Genomic DNA, 17,754 nt, shown 5'->3' on the forward strand with positions numbered 1-17,754 from the left:
GACAAATCTGTGTAGCAATGACCCCTACTAAGCTGGCATTCAACTGTCCCCACCTTTAGGAGAAAGGTAAGTGACCACACAAAGGCTGGGATCAGTAATTCCATCTGCACTGCTAACGGTCTAGGTTTACAGGGATAAGTGCTGGGGTTAGACACTGAAAAATCCCTCCAGCTTCAGCAGAGCAGGCTAAGCAGGCCTCAAGTGCAGCCACTGGCTTATATCACATTGTCGACAACAGAGAACTAACCTTTTGCAAGTGGAGCAATGGTGATCTCACTGTCTGCCAGATTCACAAACACATCATAGAGATCTGGTCTGTTGCTCACCTCCAGGTCTACAAACCCAGCAATGTAACCTGCTTCACAAAGAGGATCAAATTACTGGAGCAGGAAGCAATTATATTGTGAATGTATCAAAAGGGAATTGCTTATCTTTGTGGTTTTATTTATTTGGGAACATCTGCTGTACTCAGTGACATTTATTAAGATTGTAAGATTGTCAGTTGCCCAAAGAAATTCATGCAACTCAAAATGTTCCAAAATTTGACTTCAGCATCAAGGCTAAGGCTCGAATAAAATATTTACTGTTCAGTCACTGCTTTTTGGGTCAACAACACCAGAGGAGGCCGAAGGTAGCATGGACTCACCTAATCAACGTTTCCACCTCAGATCTGTCCCCAGGGAATCAGAGCGAAATACAGGGTTCTCAGGGACTATATGGACAGAGCATCATCTTTCTCTACTTTCAGAGCTAATATCATAAATACTAAAGGAATCCCAGCAACTCAAAAAGTAGCAGACTTCTGGAATTGTTGTTAAGACAATGTTCCCAGATTGTTTTCATTTCATACAGCAACATAATTTTTAAAAGATTGGGGTTCTTTTAACATTGCAAAGTTTTTGTTTTTTTTTTAAATTTTTTGTTGTTGATGGACACAGTACTTTTATTTTATTTATTTTTATGTGGTGCTGAGGATTGAAGCCAGTGCTAGGCAAGCGCTCTGCCACTGAGCTACAGCCCCAGCCCACAAAGTTTTATGTACCAAGTAAAGATATTCAAAAAACAAAAGAAATGAAAACAAAACCCACTGCTGAAAGTTAGACCCAGCTCAAATCACATGAGAAAATGTGATACATGCCAGAATGACACTGCTGGTTACTAGAAAAAGGAGCAAATTACTCAATAAAGGTCCTGGGCCAAGTGGTTATCTATGTGGAAAATAAATGAGATCAGGGGCTCTGGTGTAATTTGGTGGTACAGTGTATGCTTAGCACATGAGGCCCTGAGTTTAATCCCCAGCAATCCCCACAACACACACACACAAAGAGAAATCAGATGTCAAACTGACTACACAAAAAAATAACTCCAGGAAGAATAAGAGTTGAATGTGCAAGAAAAACAGTTTTGATTAGAAATATAGGAGAGGCTGCGTGCCATGGCGTGCACTGCAGTCTCAGCTACTTGGGAGGCTGAAGTGGGACAATTACGTGAGCTGAGGAGTTCAAGGCCAGCCTGGACAACATGGCAAGACCCCATCTCAAAAAAAAAAAAAAAAAAAAACAAGAGCAAGGGGGAGACTATGTTTTTACCCTTGTGATGCAGATTTTTTTTTTTTTTGTAAAATCATAAACCTCTAATAAATTCCAATACATTAAAATAAGAATTCACCATGGCACATGCCTATAATCCCAGCAGCTCTGGAGGTTGTCAGGAAGATTGCAAGCTCAAAGCCAGCACCAGCAACTGAGTGAAGCGCTAAGCAACTTAGTGAGACCCTGTCTCAAAAAATAAAAAGGGCGGGCTGGGGAGATAGTTCAGTCGGTAGAGTGCTTGCCTTGCAAGCACAAAGCCCTGGGTTCGATCCCCAGCACCGCAAAAAAAAAAAATAAAAAAATTTAAAAAAAATAAAAATAAAAAGGGCTGGGTATGTGGCTCAATTGTTAAGTATTTCTGGGTTCAATCCCTGGTACCAAAAAGAAAAAAAATAGGTTGCATTTTGGTGATGGTTGCAAAAAAATATGAATGTATTTATGCCACTGAATTGTATTTAAAAATGGTTAAGATAATAAATTTTATTATTTTATTATTTTATTATTGCATTTTATCACAATTTTTAAAAAATTAAAACAAAAATTTGGGGGGGAGGTACTAGGGATTGAACTCAGGGGCACTAAACCACTTAGCCACATTCCCCAGCCCTATTTTGTATTTTATTTAGAGACAGGGTCTCACTGAGTTGCTTAGCGCCTCTCTTGCTGACACTGGCTTTGAACTTGTGAACCTCCTGCCTCAGCCTTCCAAGTCACTGGGATTACATAAAAATATTTTTTAAAATGATTATTGCATTTACCAAAGAATAACAAAGATCAGGATCATCTTTATGAATGCACATGTACGCACACACACACACATATAAAACAGAAACCCAAGGTGGGGATGTAGCTCAGTGGTAGAGTACTAGCCTATCATGTGAGGCCATGGGTTCAATCCCCAGCACCATAAAACAACAAAAACATTAAAACCCTCTTTCACGCCGGGTCCTTCCTCCTTGGAATGCTCTTGTCTACCTGTGCACATCTGCAGGGCCTCCAGCTCATCAGCGTTGAGGTGCACATAAGAATGCAGGATGGTCCAATCCTGTCGATGCCACACCAGGGCAGGCAGAGTCCTGGGGAATTAGGGCAAAAACTCAATCACCTGGGTGCTGGGCCACACTTTAGAGACTTGCCTGTCTCTTCCTCTCCTCCCCTGAAGGAAATTCAGAGGGCAGAGTCCTGCAGCAGAGGTCAGACCATGCCCCAAGTGTGCTAACACACCCAGGCTTCGCATTAAAGCAATGCCATGCTTGAAACTGTTTCGGGGGTCATACTGGCTACAAAAAGTTGAAAGTGAGGTTTTCAAGGATCTGCAAAGAGTGATGCTTCTAAAGTTCCTCCAAACATCCCACTCTGCAGACTGCCACAGAGAGAGAGACTGGCAATAAAAACCAAAGTGGCCCATCCCTCTGGAAATCTTTTTTTTTTTTTTTTTAAATCTAAAATTCCTGGTGCAGTCACTCTGGAAAGCAGTATGGAGATTCCTCAGAAAACTTGGACTGGACCGACCATTTGACCCAGCTATCCTACTCCTCAGTTTATACCCAAAGGACTTAAAATCAGCATACTATAGAGATACAGCCACATCAATGTTCATAGCAGCTCAATTCACAATAACTAGATTGTGGAACTAACCTAGATGCCCTTCAATTGATGAACGGATAAACTGTGGTATATATACACAATGGAATATCACTCAGCCACAAAGAAGAATAAAATTATGGCATTTGCTGGTAATTGAATGAACTTGGGAAATATCATGCTAAGTGAAATAGGCCAAGCCCAAAAAACTAAAGGTCGAATGTTTTCTCTGATAAGTGCATGACGATATACAATGAGGAAGGGTGATGGAGGGAAGAGAAGAATGAAGGAACTTTGGATGGTATAGAGGAAAATGGGGTGGGAGGTGGTGGGGGACAGAAAGATAGCAGAATGAAACAGATAGTATTACCCTATGTATATGTATGATTACATGAATGGTGTGAATCTACATTGTGCACAGCCATAGATATGAAAAGTTGTACCCCATTTGTGTACAATGAATCAGAATGCAGTTCGTAAAAAGAAAAAAAAAATTAATTAAATCTAAAACTCCAGTCAAACTTGCAAACCACATTGTGTTTGTTTTCACATAGTGTCGGTTTTATTATAAAAAAAAAAAAAAAAAAAAAAAAAAAACTTGTACTATGAGATGTGCCGACTGAACTGTGGCTGTGGGAATCCTCTGGTGCCTGGTGACATACTTCAGAAGCCGTGAACACCGCAGTTTAAGAAGTATATTGTGTGGGCTGGGGTGCAGCTCCGTGGTAGAGTGCTTGTCTAGCACATAGATGGCCCAGGTTCGAGGGGCAGCACTGCCCCCTCCCCGCAAAAAAAGTGTCCTACTTCCACTAAGAAGTATCAAAGTAAGGAGAACAAGTAATGGGGGAGAAAAATACAGAGATTTGAAGCGAGATAGGCAGGGTGAAAATTCTGGCCCTCTCACGTACCATGAGGCAATCATGATCAGAACAGTAGTCACCTACAAATCAAGAATGAAGGGCAGGACACACACTAAACACATGGTAAAAATTATGCTCAGTCCTAAAAACCAGCATATGAAGTATTATGATCCTCCTTTCAGAGAGAAATTGAGGCTAAGAAACACTCAATATCTTTTATGTGGTCACAGAGCTAACAAGTTGCCCTCCCAGGATTTGAACCCAGGTCTTCCTGACTACAAAGCTTTTCTCCTTCTCATTATCGTACCACTTAGCCTCTTTAGTCTCAATTTCTTCATTCACAAAATAAGGCAATGATGCATTCTTGCAGAGTTCCTATCCAAGTAATAATTTAAGGTGTCTTACATACAATCCAGTAAACCCACTACAAATGCTAATTCCACATGCTTTTCAAAAAAATCTAAGAAAAAGTTAGATTTAGTAAACAAAAATTCTAAAGAAATAAAGAAAAAAGTACATTTATTTTAATGTAAGAGAGTCTGGTACAACTGGAATAGAAGGAACAACTTATCCTTAAAATAAGGATCAGCAAACTATAGCCTATGGGCCAGTTCCCTTTCTTTGTAAATAAAGTTTTACTGACAGAGTCATGTTCATTCACTTACATGTCTATGGTTGCTTTTGTGCTGCCAAGAGCCAAGCGATCAGGATAGAGATCATGTAGCTCACAAGTCTACAATATTTACTTCCTGGTAAGGAAAAGTTGGCTAACTCCTGCTCTAAAACAGTCCCATTTTTTCAATAGACCCATTTCTAAAGTTAAAGAAGAATCTGTTCAAATTCAGTGACCTCAACCACTGCATCTACTGAAACATTAAACCCTGATGGTATTTCCATCAGAGTAATACATGCTATTTATACCAAATGTGCAACAGACCAGAGCACGTTACCAGCTAGTATTGTGAACTGTCTGCCAAGAGTTTGTACTTTTTAATAATTAATCACAAGAGCAAGGTACAGTAGCCCACATTTATAATTACAGTGACTTGGGAGACTGAGACAGAAAGATGCCAGGTTCAAGGCCAGTCTCAACAAATTAGCAAGACTCTGCCTCAAAATAAAAAAATAAAAAATGGGTGGGGGTACAGCTCAGTGGTAGAGCAAGCACCCTTGGGTTAAATATCCAATACCACATACACACACAAAAAGATAGATGATTAGTGACAATACCTGGTAAACTCCTGAACAGCTTCTATTTTGGGGTGATAGACGACAATTCGTTTTTTTAGCATCAATGCAGTGTGTAAGATAACAGTTTCCATTCCAAATTGAGATACAATGTCTTAAAGAGAAATGATAATGTTATTATATCCACCATTACATAATGGCATAAAGTTTTTATTAGAAAGAATTCTTATCATATGAATGCAAAGTTATTTTTAATACAGAGAAAAAAGTCAGGCAAATGTTATAAGCACAAAAGCACCTCATCTGGTGGATGGACATATTTACCCATGTGCTGGTTAAAAAGATGAAACCAAAATGATAAGGAGAACCAACATTTGTTTCATAAAAATTTCTAATTAAGCAGGCATGGTGGTGCACACCTATAACTCCTGCTACTTCTGCCTCCAGGCTGAGGTAGGAAGATTCTAAGTTTGAGGCCAGCCTGAACAACATAGTGAGACCCTATCTCAAAATAAAACAAAAAATGCTGGAGATGTAACTCAAGGATAGAGTGACCCTGGATTCAATCCCCAGTGCTGCAAAAATAAGTAAATAAATAAATAAAAGAGAAAAGAAAAAACAATCAGCTAATTAAAATAAAAACCCATTACTTCGGTTCTTTTTCTGCAAGCTTGAAGAACACTGAACCCCTTAAAAGGATGCTCAGAAACCACAAAGGACAACAGAACGAAAGCAAAAGGCAGGTAAACAGGTCTCCCTCCTAAGGACCCTGAAGCCTGGGGCTTAGCCCAGGGTTTTGGCCATTCTGGATTTCCCAGCTGGGAGCTAGATGAGGACTTGAGCTTTCCAGGTGGGAGCATTAACCGATAAGATCAAAGGAAAAGAAAAACTGTGGAAGTCAGCAGAGATCTTGAGCCATGAAGTTCAACTTGCTAGAGAAAGAACATTCCATTCTGTAGTGTATGAGATATGGGGACTGAACCCAGGGCCTTTCAGGTGCCAGGCAAGTGCTCTTCCATCGAGCTGCATTCTAACCCTTTTTATCTTATTCTGAGACATGTCTTGCCAAGGTGCCCAGTGTGGCCCCCAAATTGAGATCCTCCTGCCTCAGCTTCCTGAGCAGCTGAGATTACAGGTGTGGCAAGGCCACTGCACCAGGCTGAAAGAACATTCTATGGTAACAGTGGTATGGGAAGTAATACCACAAAAATAGTTTCCTTTGACAGAATTCTAACCTAAAATATGGGAAATATGGGAGCTGAAATATTCTCCGGTGTAGGAAGCACGTTACACAGGTGAAAGGAATGCATGGTGAGGCGGCACACAGTTCACCAAGAGGATGGCCTTGGCTCAGGGATTCTGTCCATGGCCTGAGTCTTTCTTTCTCCTTTTGTTTCTTTATTTACCTTTGATGGAGCCTGCAAGGTATGCCTTTCGAGCATCAAAGTCCTTGCTAAGGAAAGAGCCATTTTCCTCACTCTGGCAGATCCCCTTGGTAAGAACTGCAATATAACTCTCCATCATTTTAACTGGACTCCCATGTTTCAGGTACATTCTGTAAGAAAGGGAAAAAGGTGACTGCTTTTACTTTGGCAGCATTACACAGAGGCTAGGCACAGGTACTTTGTAAAGAATCTAAAGCCACCTTGCTGATACACTTGGGTGCCGGGATCTTTTCAGATGGATTGCTTCTCTAATTTATGTAACAGATGTATTTAATAAAAACACTTGACAGCCGGGTGTGGTAGCACACGCCTGTAATCCCAGCAGCTCAGGAGACTGAAGCAGGAGAGTTCAAAGTCAGTCTTAGCAACAGTGCAGTACTAAGCAACTCAGTGAGATCCTGTCTCTAAATGAAAAACAAATAGGGCTGGGGATGTGGCTCAGTAGTTGAGTGCCCCTGAGTTCAATCCCCGGTACCCAAAAAACAAAGTAACAACAACAACAACAAAAAAAAACACTTGACAGATCTTAAACAGTTCTTTGAAAGCAGCTCTGACCTTACATCTGGAGAAGACTGTTATGATCCCCTACAGCAGAAGTGACTATGGACTTTGAGTCCCCATTATTCTCAAAAATATCATATTCTTATCTTCTTTTATGTCTTTGTCCACAACTGGTATTTTTAGTCATACAACTTTGTTTTATTGCTGCAATTTCCTTTGACAAGAAGAGTTTCACGCGTTGTTCATAGAGAAAGCATTAATTAGTTGTAGAACCTATACTTATTATCAGAGTTCCCAAAGGTAGCTATATTTAGATAATTAAGAAATCCAAGCTCTTTTAAGTTTCCAGTGATAAATGCGCATTAGAGACATTTGTCATCAAATTAAGACTTCCAGAAAATGCTGACAGGAAACCGGCTGCATTTATAGCTCACACATGGAGTCAGCCTTTTCCCTTGAAATTTTTTCCTGTGAGCAACTAAACTTAAATTTTGCTTAAGAAATAAGACTGGGGGCTGGGGGTGTGACTCAGTGGTAAAGTGTGTGCTTCACATTCGTGAGGGTTCAATCTTCAGCTCCAAAAGAAGAAAAAAGAAAAAAAAGATATGACTCAGTCTAACTGGGCCTTTCAGGAGCTGATAGGATAGAAAATTGGGAAGAATATAAAACTGATGTTCAAGAAAAAACACTTGAAAATTATATTTATTGTAGACTAACTGAAAAATGCTAGTATTTTTTACTTCTTTTTCATTTTGGTATTGGGGATTGAACCCATAGGGGCTTTGCCACTGAGCCACATCCCCAGACCTTTTTTAATTTTTCTTTTGCAATAGAGTCTTGCTAAACTACTTAGGGCCTCACTGAGTTGCTAAGGCTGGCCTTGAATTTGTGATTGTCCTGCCTCAGCCTCCCAGTTGCTGGGAATAATTATAGGTGAGCACCACTGGGCCCCGCTTTTTCTTTTTTTCTTTTTGAGACAGGGTCTCATATTGCTCAGGCTGATCTCAAACTCTTGGACTCAAGGGATTCTCTTGCCTCAGCCTCCTGAGTGTAGGGACTGGGACTGAGTTAAAAGCTAATGTTTTAACTGGTTACCAAGTTTTGTCAATCAAAACTTGTGGGGGGGGTTTTGTTTGTTTGTTTTTGTCTAATTTCAAACAAATTGATGGTGGGGGAGTGAAGAACAATGAATACAGTGGGTTCTCATAATGGAAAACCATGAAGTCAAACACAAGCTTATACATGAAGGAAACATCTTTGTTGGGCTGTAAAGAGATCACAGAGGCTGGGTGGGGGCAGTCAGGAGAAAAAATGGGAGGCTGGGGAACAGGGAGGAGGGATCTTAGTTTTCACTGTATACTCTTCTGTATTATTGACCTTTAAAAAATTATGTGTTTTATTACCACCAACAAAAATGCCATTAACATTATAAAACAGATACAATGTACAGTAATGGAGAAGACAAACATAAATGTTAATGATTAAGATGACTTCCTAGGTGGCTACTTTGGGCTGAGGGACAAAACAAGAGAAAGAAATCCCTAAGCTACTCCATGGGAGAACCACACAGTGCAACCCAGTGAGTCTTGTCCAGACAGACCCCATAGGCAGTCACATCTGTCACAACTGAGTCCAAATGTGCATAACACCCTGGTTCTTTTTGTTTTGTTTTGTGGTGCTGGGGAATGAAGGCAGGGCCTTGTGCGTGTAAGGCAAGCATTCTACCAACGGAGCTATATCCCCAGCCCCCAAACCCTGGTTCTTTACCAGGGCCACTGCTGTAGGGACTCGAGCATAAAGGAGGTCATGGCAGAGGGTGCCACCCAGGGAGTGGGTGGCTTCTGCTGCCTGTGGCAGCCTGTGGCTTCTGCTGCCACCATGAGCAGCATGTTGTGGGAGGCAAGCCTGCCACTTCTCTGCCCGAAGTGGAAGGAGAACCTCCATGCTGACCTCACCTCTGTGAAAAAGCAACTGCATGGCATGGACATAGGCACAGGCATGGGCATGGGCATGGGCATAGGCACGGGCATGGGCATAGGCATGGGCATGGGCATAGGCATGGGAATGCAGACACTTGTGTGGGCCTGTGTGGGGCTGTGCACGTGCAAGGCTGAGCACACAGTGCAAGCAAGGCAGGGTCAGAGGAGATAGCTGGCAAGAGCACCAAGTCCTCGTTTATTATACCCCATGGTGGGAGGAGAGAACCCCATGCCCATGCCCATGCCTGTGACTATGTCCAGTGCACTGCAGAAGCTTCCTCCTGGACAGGAAGTAGCAACCCTGCCTTCTGGACCCTGAGTATCTCCCAGTGATTTCAACTGAGTATCCTAATTCTGACTCCATCAAATGAAATGGGAATCCAGTGTTTGTTCAAAAATACCTCTGCAGTGTTTTTAGTTTATGGTCTGGATAGCGTCTCTTCTAGGAATCATAAGCACCCTCTGTGTCAGTGCCACAACAGCAGACAGTTGTTTATAGTCCATAGTGAGCCAGATGCCTGGAATTTACCTTACGACAGCAAGAGGTCTGTCTTATTGTAGCTAGCTGCACAAATGGTAAAAGCTCAGTAAAAACACAATCTAACTGAAACCTTAAGTAATGAGGATTTCATTGCTTTATGTTTTTTAATTTTCTATCTGGTGTACATGTATGTGGGGGTAAGCAGCATGAAAAATGCAAAAAAGCAACCACAAAGCAACCACTTATTGGGCTTACAGTGGGAAAAACAATTTCTTCCAGTTTTCCACAAAACTATACATAATAGCCAGAATTACAATTCTATCTAGTGATAATATTAAAAGAACAACAACATGAAAACTAAAACCCTATAGAAACCTTCATCATTAAAGATAAGAGTCAATGTCCTTAATATTAGATAAGATTTCATTAAGTCCATTAGATACACTTTACAAGACAAGAAAACAGATTGGTATATTTTAGGTAAATATTTTCAACAGCAGGGTTGAAACTAAAGGAATCTATTTGAACCACAATTAACAAATCAATCACAATTTCCCAATCTCTCAGCATTCCAGCTAAAAAATATTTTTCTGTGCTTTAGCAGAATTCAAAATGTTTATTAACTTTACCCAAAATCACTGCCACACATAGACATGGACACACATGAACCAGCTTACCACTTCATCAAGAATCTAATTTATCCATCCTTCAAAGGAAACTTCTAGATTAAAACTCAGGAGAAGTAACAGACAAAAAATGGCAAGTAACCCAAGGCACCCAGGAACTACGACAGTTATGTGAACTACACTTTATCTTCCCTTAGCCCATTTTCCCAGATCAGAGATGAAATTAACAAAGCAGAACAGAAAGTCCCTCTTTACTAAACAGGGTCTGGAGGGCCACTGGAAGACAAGTCAGAGAAACAGGGCTGAAATTTGTGTCCTCCACTTAGAAATCAGCTTTACTGATTGTGATCTTCATTTTGGCATATTAGCAATTAACACAGTTTTCATACAGACCTACACAATATCCTAGCGAAGGCAGCATATTTCTCTGGATTAAAATCTTTGGCGGTCAGAACAATAGAAAAATGAGTCACCTGTCCAAAAGAAACAAAAAAAGTACACCTTTTAAGGATACCTTAATAGAATTTAAGATACTTTAATAGAAAGATAACTTATTAATGTAATCTAGCAAACCTCTTATACAAGAAATACCAGCATTAAAAGGAAAAGATGAAAATATAAAAAGTCCTTACTTGCTCCTCTATTACTTGTATATATTTATTTATAATATATATATATTTATTTGTGTATATGTATTTAGTTATATACTACATTCAGATATTTAATTACCTACATAAAATACCATAGTTTTAGAAATCTTTTTTCAAAAACACAAAAATATTTCATTCAAATATCAAAAAGGTAAGTTTTTAGTAGCCAGCGTTTGTTCAGAAACACTCATCAAAGCAAAACTAGGACTGCTAAATCAGACCTATCAGGTCATTGCTAGAGCACTTGCCTAGCATGTGTGAGGCACTGGGTTCAATCCTCAGCAGCACATAAAAAGTAAACAAATAAAATAAAGATATTGTGTCCATCTGTGACTCAAAAAATGTTTTTTTAAAAAAATCCCATCATTATAAAAAAAAAAAATCAGACCTATCAATTTAGAAACTGTTTTTTGTTGAGACAGAAAAATGGAAACCAGCAAAATACATCTCAAATTCTGAAATAATCAACTCTCTGGACAGTGCTCTAAAGACTATTATTTTAGGGCTGAGGTTATAGCTCACGGTAGAGCACTTGCCTAGCGTGTGTGAGGTACTGGGTTCCATCCTCGGCACCACATAAAATAAATAAATAAACAAACAAACAAACAAATAAATAAATAAATGTATTGTGTCCATCTACATTAAAAACAATTTTAAAAAATAGTATTATTCTAACAAGCTTCACTTACTTCTATGCCTCTATTATAAATATCAATTTCTGATATCATATGCCTGATATTTCCATTAATAAGAAAAAATTCAGAACTTATGAAAAGCAAAAGCACTGAAGAAATACATTTTTTTAAAAAAAATCACATTTTGAAGTATAAGAACTTTCTCTATATCTTGCTGTCAGATGTGACAGAGATGCTGCTGTAACTTGGCAGTCTGTAATGCAAAACACGAGATAAGTCCCCTGAAGGCTGCAAAAAATTCTCAGCAAAAACTTAAAGAACAGACACCAAAAGATCTTAAAACAGCTGGGAACCTCTCTTCTTGCAAATTTACACTTTCTAATTATAAGTCTCTGTTTCCTTTCAAACCTGTAACCATTTCTAAATTGTTGCCTTCTTGATACTTTAAATGTAATTTCTTAAGTTAAAATTTATTTTCTGTACATGCTTCATACAGTTCCATTACAGCTGAAAAGATTAATCCCGAAAAGAGAAGAGAATTGCCTGCGATATATGCCAGAGGTTCAGGTACTTCATTCCAATATTCTTTCCTTTGGAAAAAGCTGCTTGCTTGTGATTAGAAAGTCCACGACAACCATGTAATGGATTCACCATGTCACATTGATATTATTATTACTTTTTTTTTTTGGCAGTACTGGGGATTGAACCCAGCTTTGTGCATGCTAGGTGAGCACTCTACCACTGAGCTACATTCCCAGTCCTACACTGATACTACTCTTATGAAACAACACACCAATAAAAGCCTACTTAATACATGAATTTCCTTAATTATCATTTTAAAATTCCTAATTTATCTTTATTATCTACAAGCAAATGAAAAAAACCTTAACTCTGCCAAGAATAATTATATCCTCTAAAATAGTTTCTAATTATGGAAAAATACTTCTTTCCCCTTTTAATGTCATGGCTTAAAAACCACTTTTACATTTTTACTCCATCAGACAGTAACCTTGATAGAGGAGACCACACGTGACAGTACTGGTCACCACGCTACCACCCACAAAAACTACTTACAGAGTTAATGAGTGAAGTTTAAAAGAGAACTTCCCAATGAAAGTAGCAATATTTTCCATAAATAATCTAAAGCTGAGATATTGGAATAATTTTACATCACTTGAAATTTAGTTTTTGTTTTTTGACCTCAATGTAGTGATACCTTTTTCAAAATTGAAGAATCTGGAACTTCAATTGTTGTGATATAAAACCAAGTTCTTCGGTACTGCCCAAAGACAAAGGGATGGAGAAGTTTGTTTTCGTCTGTAAGGCAGCATTTTCTGAGCAGCAGATTCCTTAACGCAGCTGTCGTGGAAGGGTAACACCACACCCACAGAACTTCTCCATTTGTGTCCTTTTCTATGGTGGAAAGATGGTCACTGTGAGAATGCCAAACAGCAGCAAGGAAGTGAATTGATTGGTTACTCAGAGGCACCTACTGGAATCAGTTTTAATACCCCATTTTACAAAGCAACCCGGAGCACTGGAGACCCCAATTCCCATGAGTTCATGATTTTGCATTGTAGGCCACCAGAGTTAAAAGTTTTTCATGACAAATCACAAATAAAAATTTAGCCATAGATATTTGGTATATCCTCCCTATCTCCTCCCACACCAATATTATTTACTTATAATTATACTAAGTTTTTATCTAAGTAAGAATCTCTAATAAATACAAAGAAAAGAATTGTCATAGAAAAAAGAAAGAGGGCTGAGATGTAGTTTAGTGATAGAGCACTCCAGTGAAGACCTGGGTTTGATCCCCAGCACCACATGGTGCTGGAAAAAAGTCCTCAAAGACAAGAAGTGAAGATAGTGTCGTTTCTTTTAAATCATGTTACATACCAATTGTGCAAATTCCCAGTCCCTAAAATTTTTAAAATAATAATAAAGTTTTACCCAGTTGTATGTAACACATCCAACTATCAAATACCAAATACCTCCATTACAAACAGAAATATTGGCTAATAGTAAAAATTCAAGGGGCTTCGGGTGTAACTGAGTGGTAGAGTGCTTGGCATCATGCAAGAGGCCCTGGTTTGATCTCCAGCACTGGAGAAGACAAAAAAAAGCAAGGCTAAAAGAATGTAACTTTAGAGAAACAATCTACTGCACATATAGGAGTGAAAATTTCATTAGGGGGTTGGGGCATACAGTTCTGTGGTAGAGGACTGAACTAGTATGTGCAAGTCTCTAGGTTTGTCTCTGGGACCAATACCCAGCATGGGGGAAAATATATGTATATACATATATACATAAATATATATGAATTTTTTAACCCTAGTTTTAATCTATAGCTTTATGCAATGATTTTAAGAGTTGCAATTATTCTTTATTCAATCTATACATTTTTAAAAGCTCTTTTATTGCGGAAAATATTGATGTAAAAAAGTAGAGAATAATAAAATTAATTTCCTTTCACTGTCCTTCAATAATTATCATCACCTGGTCTTTTCCTTTTTCATTATAAAATTTTTATTTTTAATTTTATTATTATTATTTTTTGGTACAGGAGATTGAACCTAGGGGAATTTTACCATTGAGCTACATTCCTAGCCCTTTCTATGATTTATTATTACACTGTCTCACTAAGTTACTTAGGGACTCACTAAATTGCTGAGCCTGGCCTCATACACTTGATCCTCCTGCCTCAGTATCAGGAGCCGCTGGGATTACAGGGGTGGGCCACCCGGACTGGTTATATTTTTTAAAGAGATGGGGTCTTGCTATGTTACTCAGGCTGGGTTTGAACCAAGCAATCCTCCTGCCTTAATCCCCCAAGTAGCTGGGACTACAAATATGTCACCACGCCACTGGCATCCCCTTTAATTTGAAACAAATTCCTTCTAAATGCGTGTCATATGAAAAAAACAAAAATCTTCTGAATTAAAAATATGATGTTATCTTTTTCTTCCCTGTTATTAGGCAAAGTCAGAGTCTCACTCGGCCTTAATTCAGAAGCACCTTCTTGCAGGAGTAAGACGCCCGATTTAGGTTTTGCTTTGAAGCCGTTTTCAAATCACACTGAAATGAATTCAGGAAGCTGTTCCCAGATAAATGCACTCTTTTGAGACAATGAAAAAACAATCGACACATTTCTCCAGTTTTCTAAGTCTAAGCAATGTTCTTGTACATTGCGGGGGATAGAAAGAGTATTTAAGGGTGTTTAAAAATCTCACTTTTTTAAAAAGAAACGCTGCACATGGCTCGCACACACGTTCTCATTTGCTCGGAGATCCCAACGAACTTCCCCACCCATAACGCCTCCAAGCTAAGGGGGATCCCACAGGCGAGTGTGCAGGAACCCCAGCTCCGCGCACGAGTTCGATCATATGATGCTGGAGTTCTCCTCCGGTACGAGTGGGCGGGGACTCTGGGCTGCTCTGCCCGGGTCCCAATCCTGGTTGTCACTTGAGCACGAATGGCACCCTGGGCTTCCATCCGATGTTACCCACACCCCGGGTGAACCACGCACCGGGGTATCGTTAATCCGCGTGTAACGCCCACCACCCGGGGCCGGCACTGTTAGCCACCAGGTCTCCAACCGCTGGATCCCACCACCCGGTGGGTCGGGGCTCCGAGGTGGCCGCCGGCGCTGCTCGGCCGGACGGTCCCGCCACCTCCCGCCGCGCGGCCAGGGAGCGGCTCCCGCCGGCCGACCCCACCCCGGCAGTCGCCCCAGTCTCCGGCAGCCCGGACCTCGGGCTCCGCTGGGCAATCCCGGGCGTGCTGGCGTCCGAGGGGCCTGGGCTGCCTCCGGCCGGGCAGGCCCCAAGCGCGGCCGGGGGCTACCAGGCCAGAGCGGAGCGCCAGGCCACGGCGCCTAGGAGGCCGGGCCCCGTAGCCCCCGGCCCAGGCCCAACACCGAGGGGCTGTGCCCTCCCACGCGGGCGGCGAGGGGAGCGCCCGGGCCCGAGCGGAGCGGAGACGGAACTGGGGTGGGCGCCTGCGGGGCAGGGCGCCTGCGTCCTCACCGATCAGCCCGACCCCGAGCATCAGCTGAGTGTCCGCAGCCCCAGCCGCAGCCATCTTCCGCCGCCGCCGCCGCGCACCGCTCGGGCTGGGGCGCGCCGGCCCCGCCCCTCCGCCGGGCCCCGCCCCTCCCGGAGGCCCCGCCCCTCCTCCGACTCCGCCCCAACTCCGACTCCGCCTGGGCTGGTCTGACTTCCTCCTGCAGCCGCAGGCTTAGGCCCTGGGCCGTCGACCCAGCCACCGGGGCCCTCGCAGTGTCCCTAACCCAGATCTTCATCTGCCAGCTCCTCAACCCGCTCCAATCCTCCCTACCCTCCTTATACTCTCCTCATTCCAGCTCCGCCCCCCAGTCTGGTTCCAAGGGACATGTTACCTAGTTCCTGAAAATTGAGGTGGCCTGAGGATGGGGGAATGGTCTCCATTCATTCATTCATTCACTCGTTCATCCAGCTTTTCAGAAATTGAATTCAAACACAAAAGAAAACCCCGAGAACCTAATATACATCAGGAACAGTGTTGACCACAAAAGCATTCTAGTGGGGAAGATGGACAACTATCGAAGTAAAACAAGTAATACTAGGACGGGTCAGAATGAGAAGTACCATGAACGAAAAAAGTGCAGTGTATTGATGAATGAAGGTGTGCTGCTTGAAACCGGTGTCAAGGAGACCTGAGGAAGGGATTCCAGAACCGAGATCTGAATGATGGGAAGAAACCGAACAAAATGTATGGGCGACTCCAGGATCCTTCTGGATTCTCTGCCCTCCTCCAACTCCAAATCGCACAAAATAAACCATGGAGAAGTCTTCATGTTTGTCAGCACACAATCCCACCCCAATCTCATATCTTTAAAAAAGTGTCTTTTACTCTGAAATATACATGCATAAAGAGACAAAATCACAACAGTTTACTTAATGATTTATTTAGCTACTGGATATGGAACCCAAGATGCCCTACCACTGAGCTACAACCCTTTTTATTTCATTTTAGAACAGAGTCTCACTAAATTGCCCAGGCATCCTCCAACTTGTGAGGCTGCCTTAGTCTCTCTAGTCACTGGAATTACAGGCCTGTGTCTCTGCACTAGCAACAAATTTAAAGATCTGCTTGACTTGAGCTGAGAAGAGGATTGCTTTATAGGCAGAAAAAGACCAAAAAAAGCAGAAATGGAGAACAAAAAGGGGATTGGTCATTTCAAAGTTATTTCCTTTGGGGGATTAAAACAGGCTTTCTTTCTGCCTTCTCTGCTGCATAGGTAAATTGGGCCTCTTCTTTTTTTAAAAATTTTTTTTAGTTGTCAATGGACCTTTATTTATTTATATGTGGTGCTGAGAGTCAAACCCAGTGCCTTACACATGCTAGGCAAGCATCCTACCACTGAGCCACAACCCCAGCCCAAAATTGGGCCTCTTCTGATTGGCCACTATGAAATGACTGTTTTTTGGAAAACAGGCCCCATTTTCAAGTTCAGTTTGGTTACTCAGCACTTAGTATGAGTGACTTCCTTCTGGTTTGCTCTGTTCTGTTGGGCTTAGTGCAGGCGCTTAGTCCAAAACAATGGACTCCTATAGATTTTATTTTACTTAATATATTCTAAGGAAGACATATAGTCACCAACCAACCTGACATTAAAATTCACAAATGAAGTCAAAGCTACCCCTAGTCTTCCTCAATTCCCTTCCCCTGTCTATACCACAGAGGTGACCACATTCTAAACTTGAGGTTGTTATTTTCCTGTTTTTAAACTTTAACATATATCACCCCACAAAATATTGTTATTTCTTACTTTGAAACTTTACACCAATTTAACAGTAGGTTACATTTCTTGAGTGCAAGGCACTGTTGTATTTTGCTCATATCACTTCCTAAATCCCCACATTACCCATGTGTGCAGGTCCTGTTCTGACTCCCAGCTTACAGATGAGAAAACTGAAAGGTTGTGCAACTTGCCCAGGTTCACACCACTTGCTAGTGACAGTGCCAGAAAGTAGCCCCAAGCGCTGGGACTCCAGTCACATGGCTGATCGCTACACTTCACAGCCTCCTGTTCTGTGGTGTACCATTTGTATTTGTCTGTAACTTGCTTGCTTTGCTCAACCTTTTATTAAAAGACTTATTCAAGTTTATCCAAGCTCTATACAGCTCTGGTTCAGTAATTTTAACTGTTGAGCTATGATTTCGTATATG

The 17,754-nt window shown here is 41.2% G+C and overlaps 1 protein-coding gene across 8 annotated transcripts in view; it reads right to left on the reverse strand.

The window, feature by feature from the left end:
• DENND10 (DENN domain containing 10) overlaps positions 1–15,681 on the reverse strand; it is a 34,792-nt gene extending 19,111 nt beyond the window's left edge. For 4 of the 8 annotated variants that reach the window (XM_079137159.1, XM_079137160.1, XM_079137157.1 and 1 more), the window contains exons 1-7: positions 14,813–15,138; positions 12,758–12,974; positions 10,650–10,729; positions 6,631–6,779; positions 5,267–5,378; positions 2,568–2,668; positions 248–355 (exon numbers count right to left, since the gene is read on the reverse strand). In XM_079137159.1, the coding sequence (XP_078993285.1) occupies positions 248–355; positions 2,568–2,668; positions 5,267–5,378; positions 6,631–6,779; positions 10,650–10,729; positions 12,758–12,974; positions 14,813–15,036 (991 nt within the window). In that variant the 5' untranslated portion in view covers positions 15,037–15,138. Of the gene's footprint in view, positions 1–247; positions 356–2,567; positions 2,669–5,266; positions 5,379–6,630; positions 6,780–6,869; positions 8,607–10,649; positions 10,730–12,757; positions 12,975–14,812; positions 15,139–15,569 lie in introns of those variants that run through there. The other 4 variants (XM_079137161.1, XM_079137164.1, XM_079137162.1 and 1 more) reach the window with 4 other exon arrangements.
• Positions 15,682–17,754: the final 2,073 nt, after the last annotated feature.

Source organism: Sciurus vulgaris (genome assembly GCF_902686455.1).
Source record: "Sciurus vulgaris genome assembly, chromosome: 4".
Classification (NCBI taxonomy): Eukaryota; Metazoa; Chordata; class Mammalia; order Rodentia; family Sciuridae; genus Sciurus; species Sciurus vulgaris.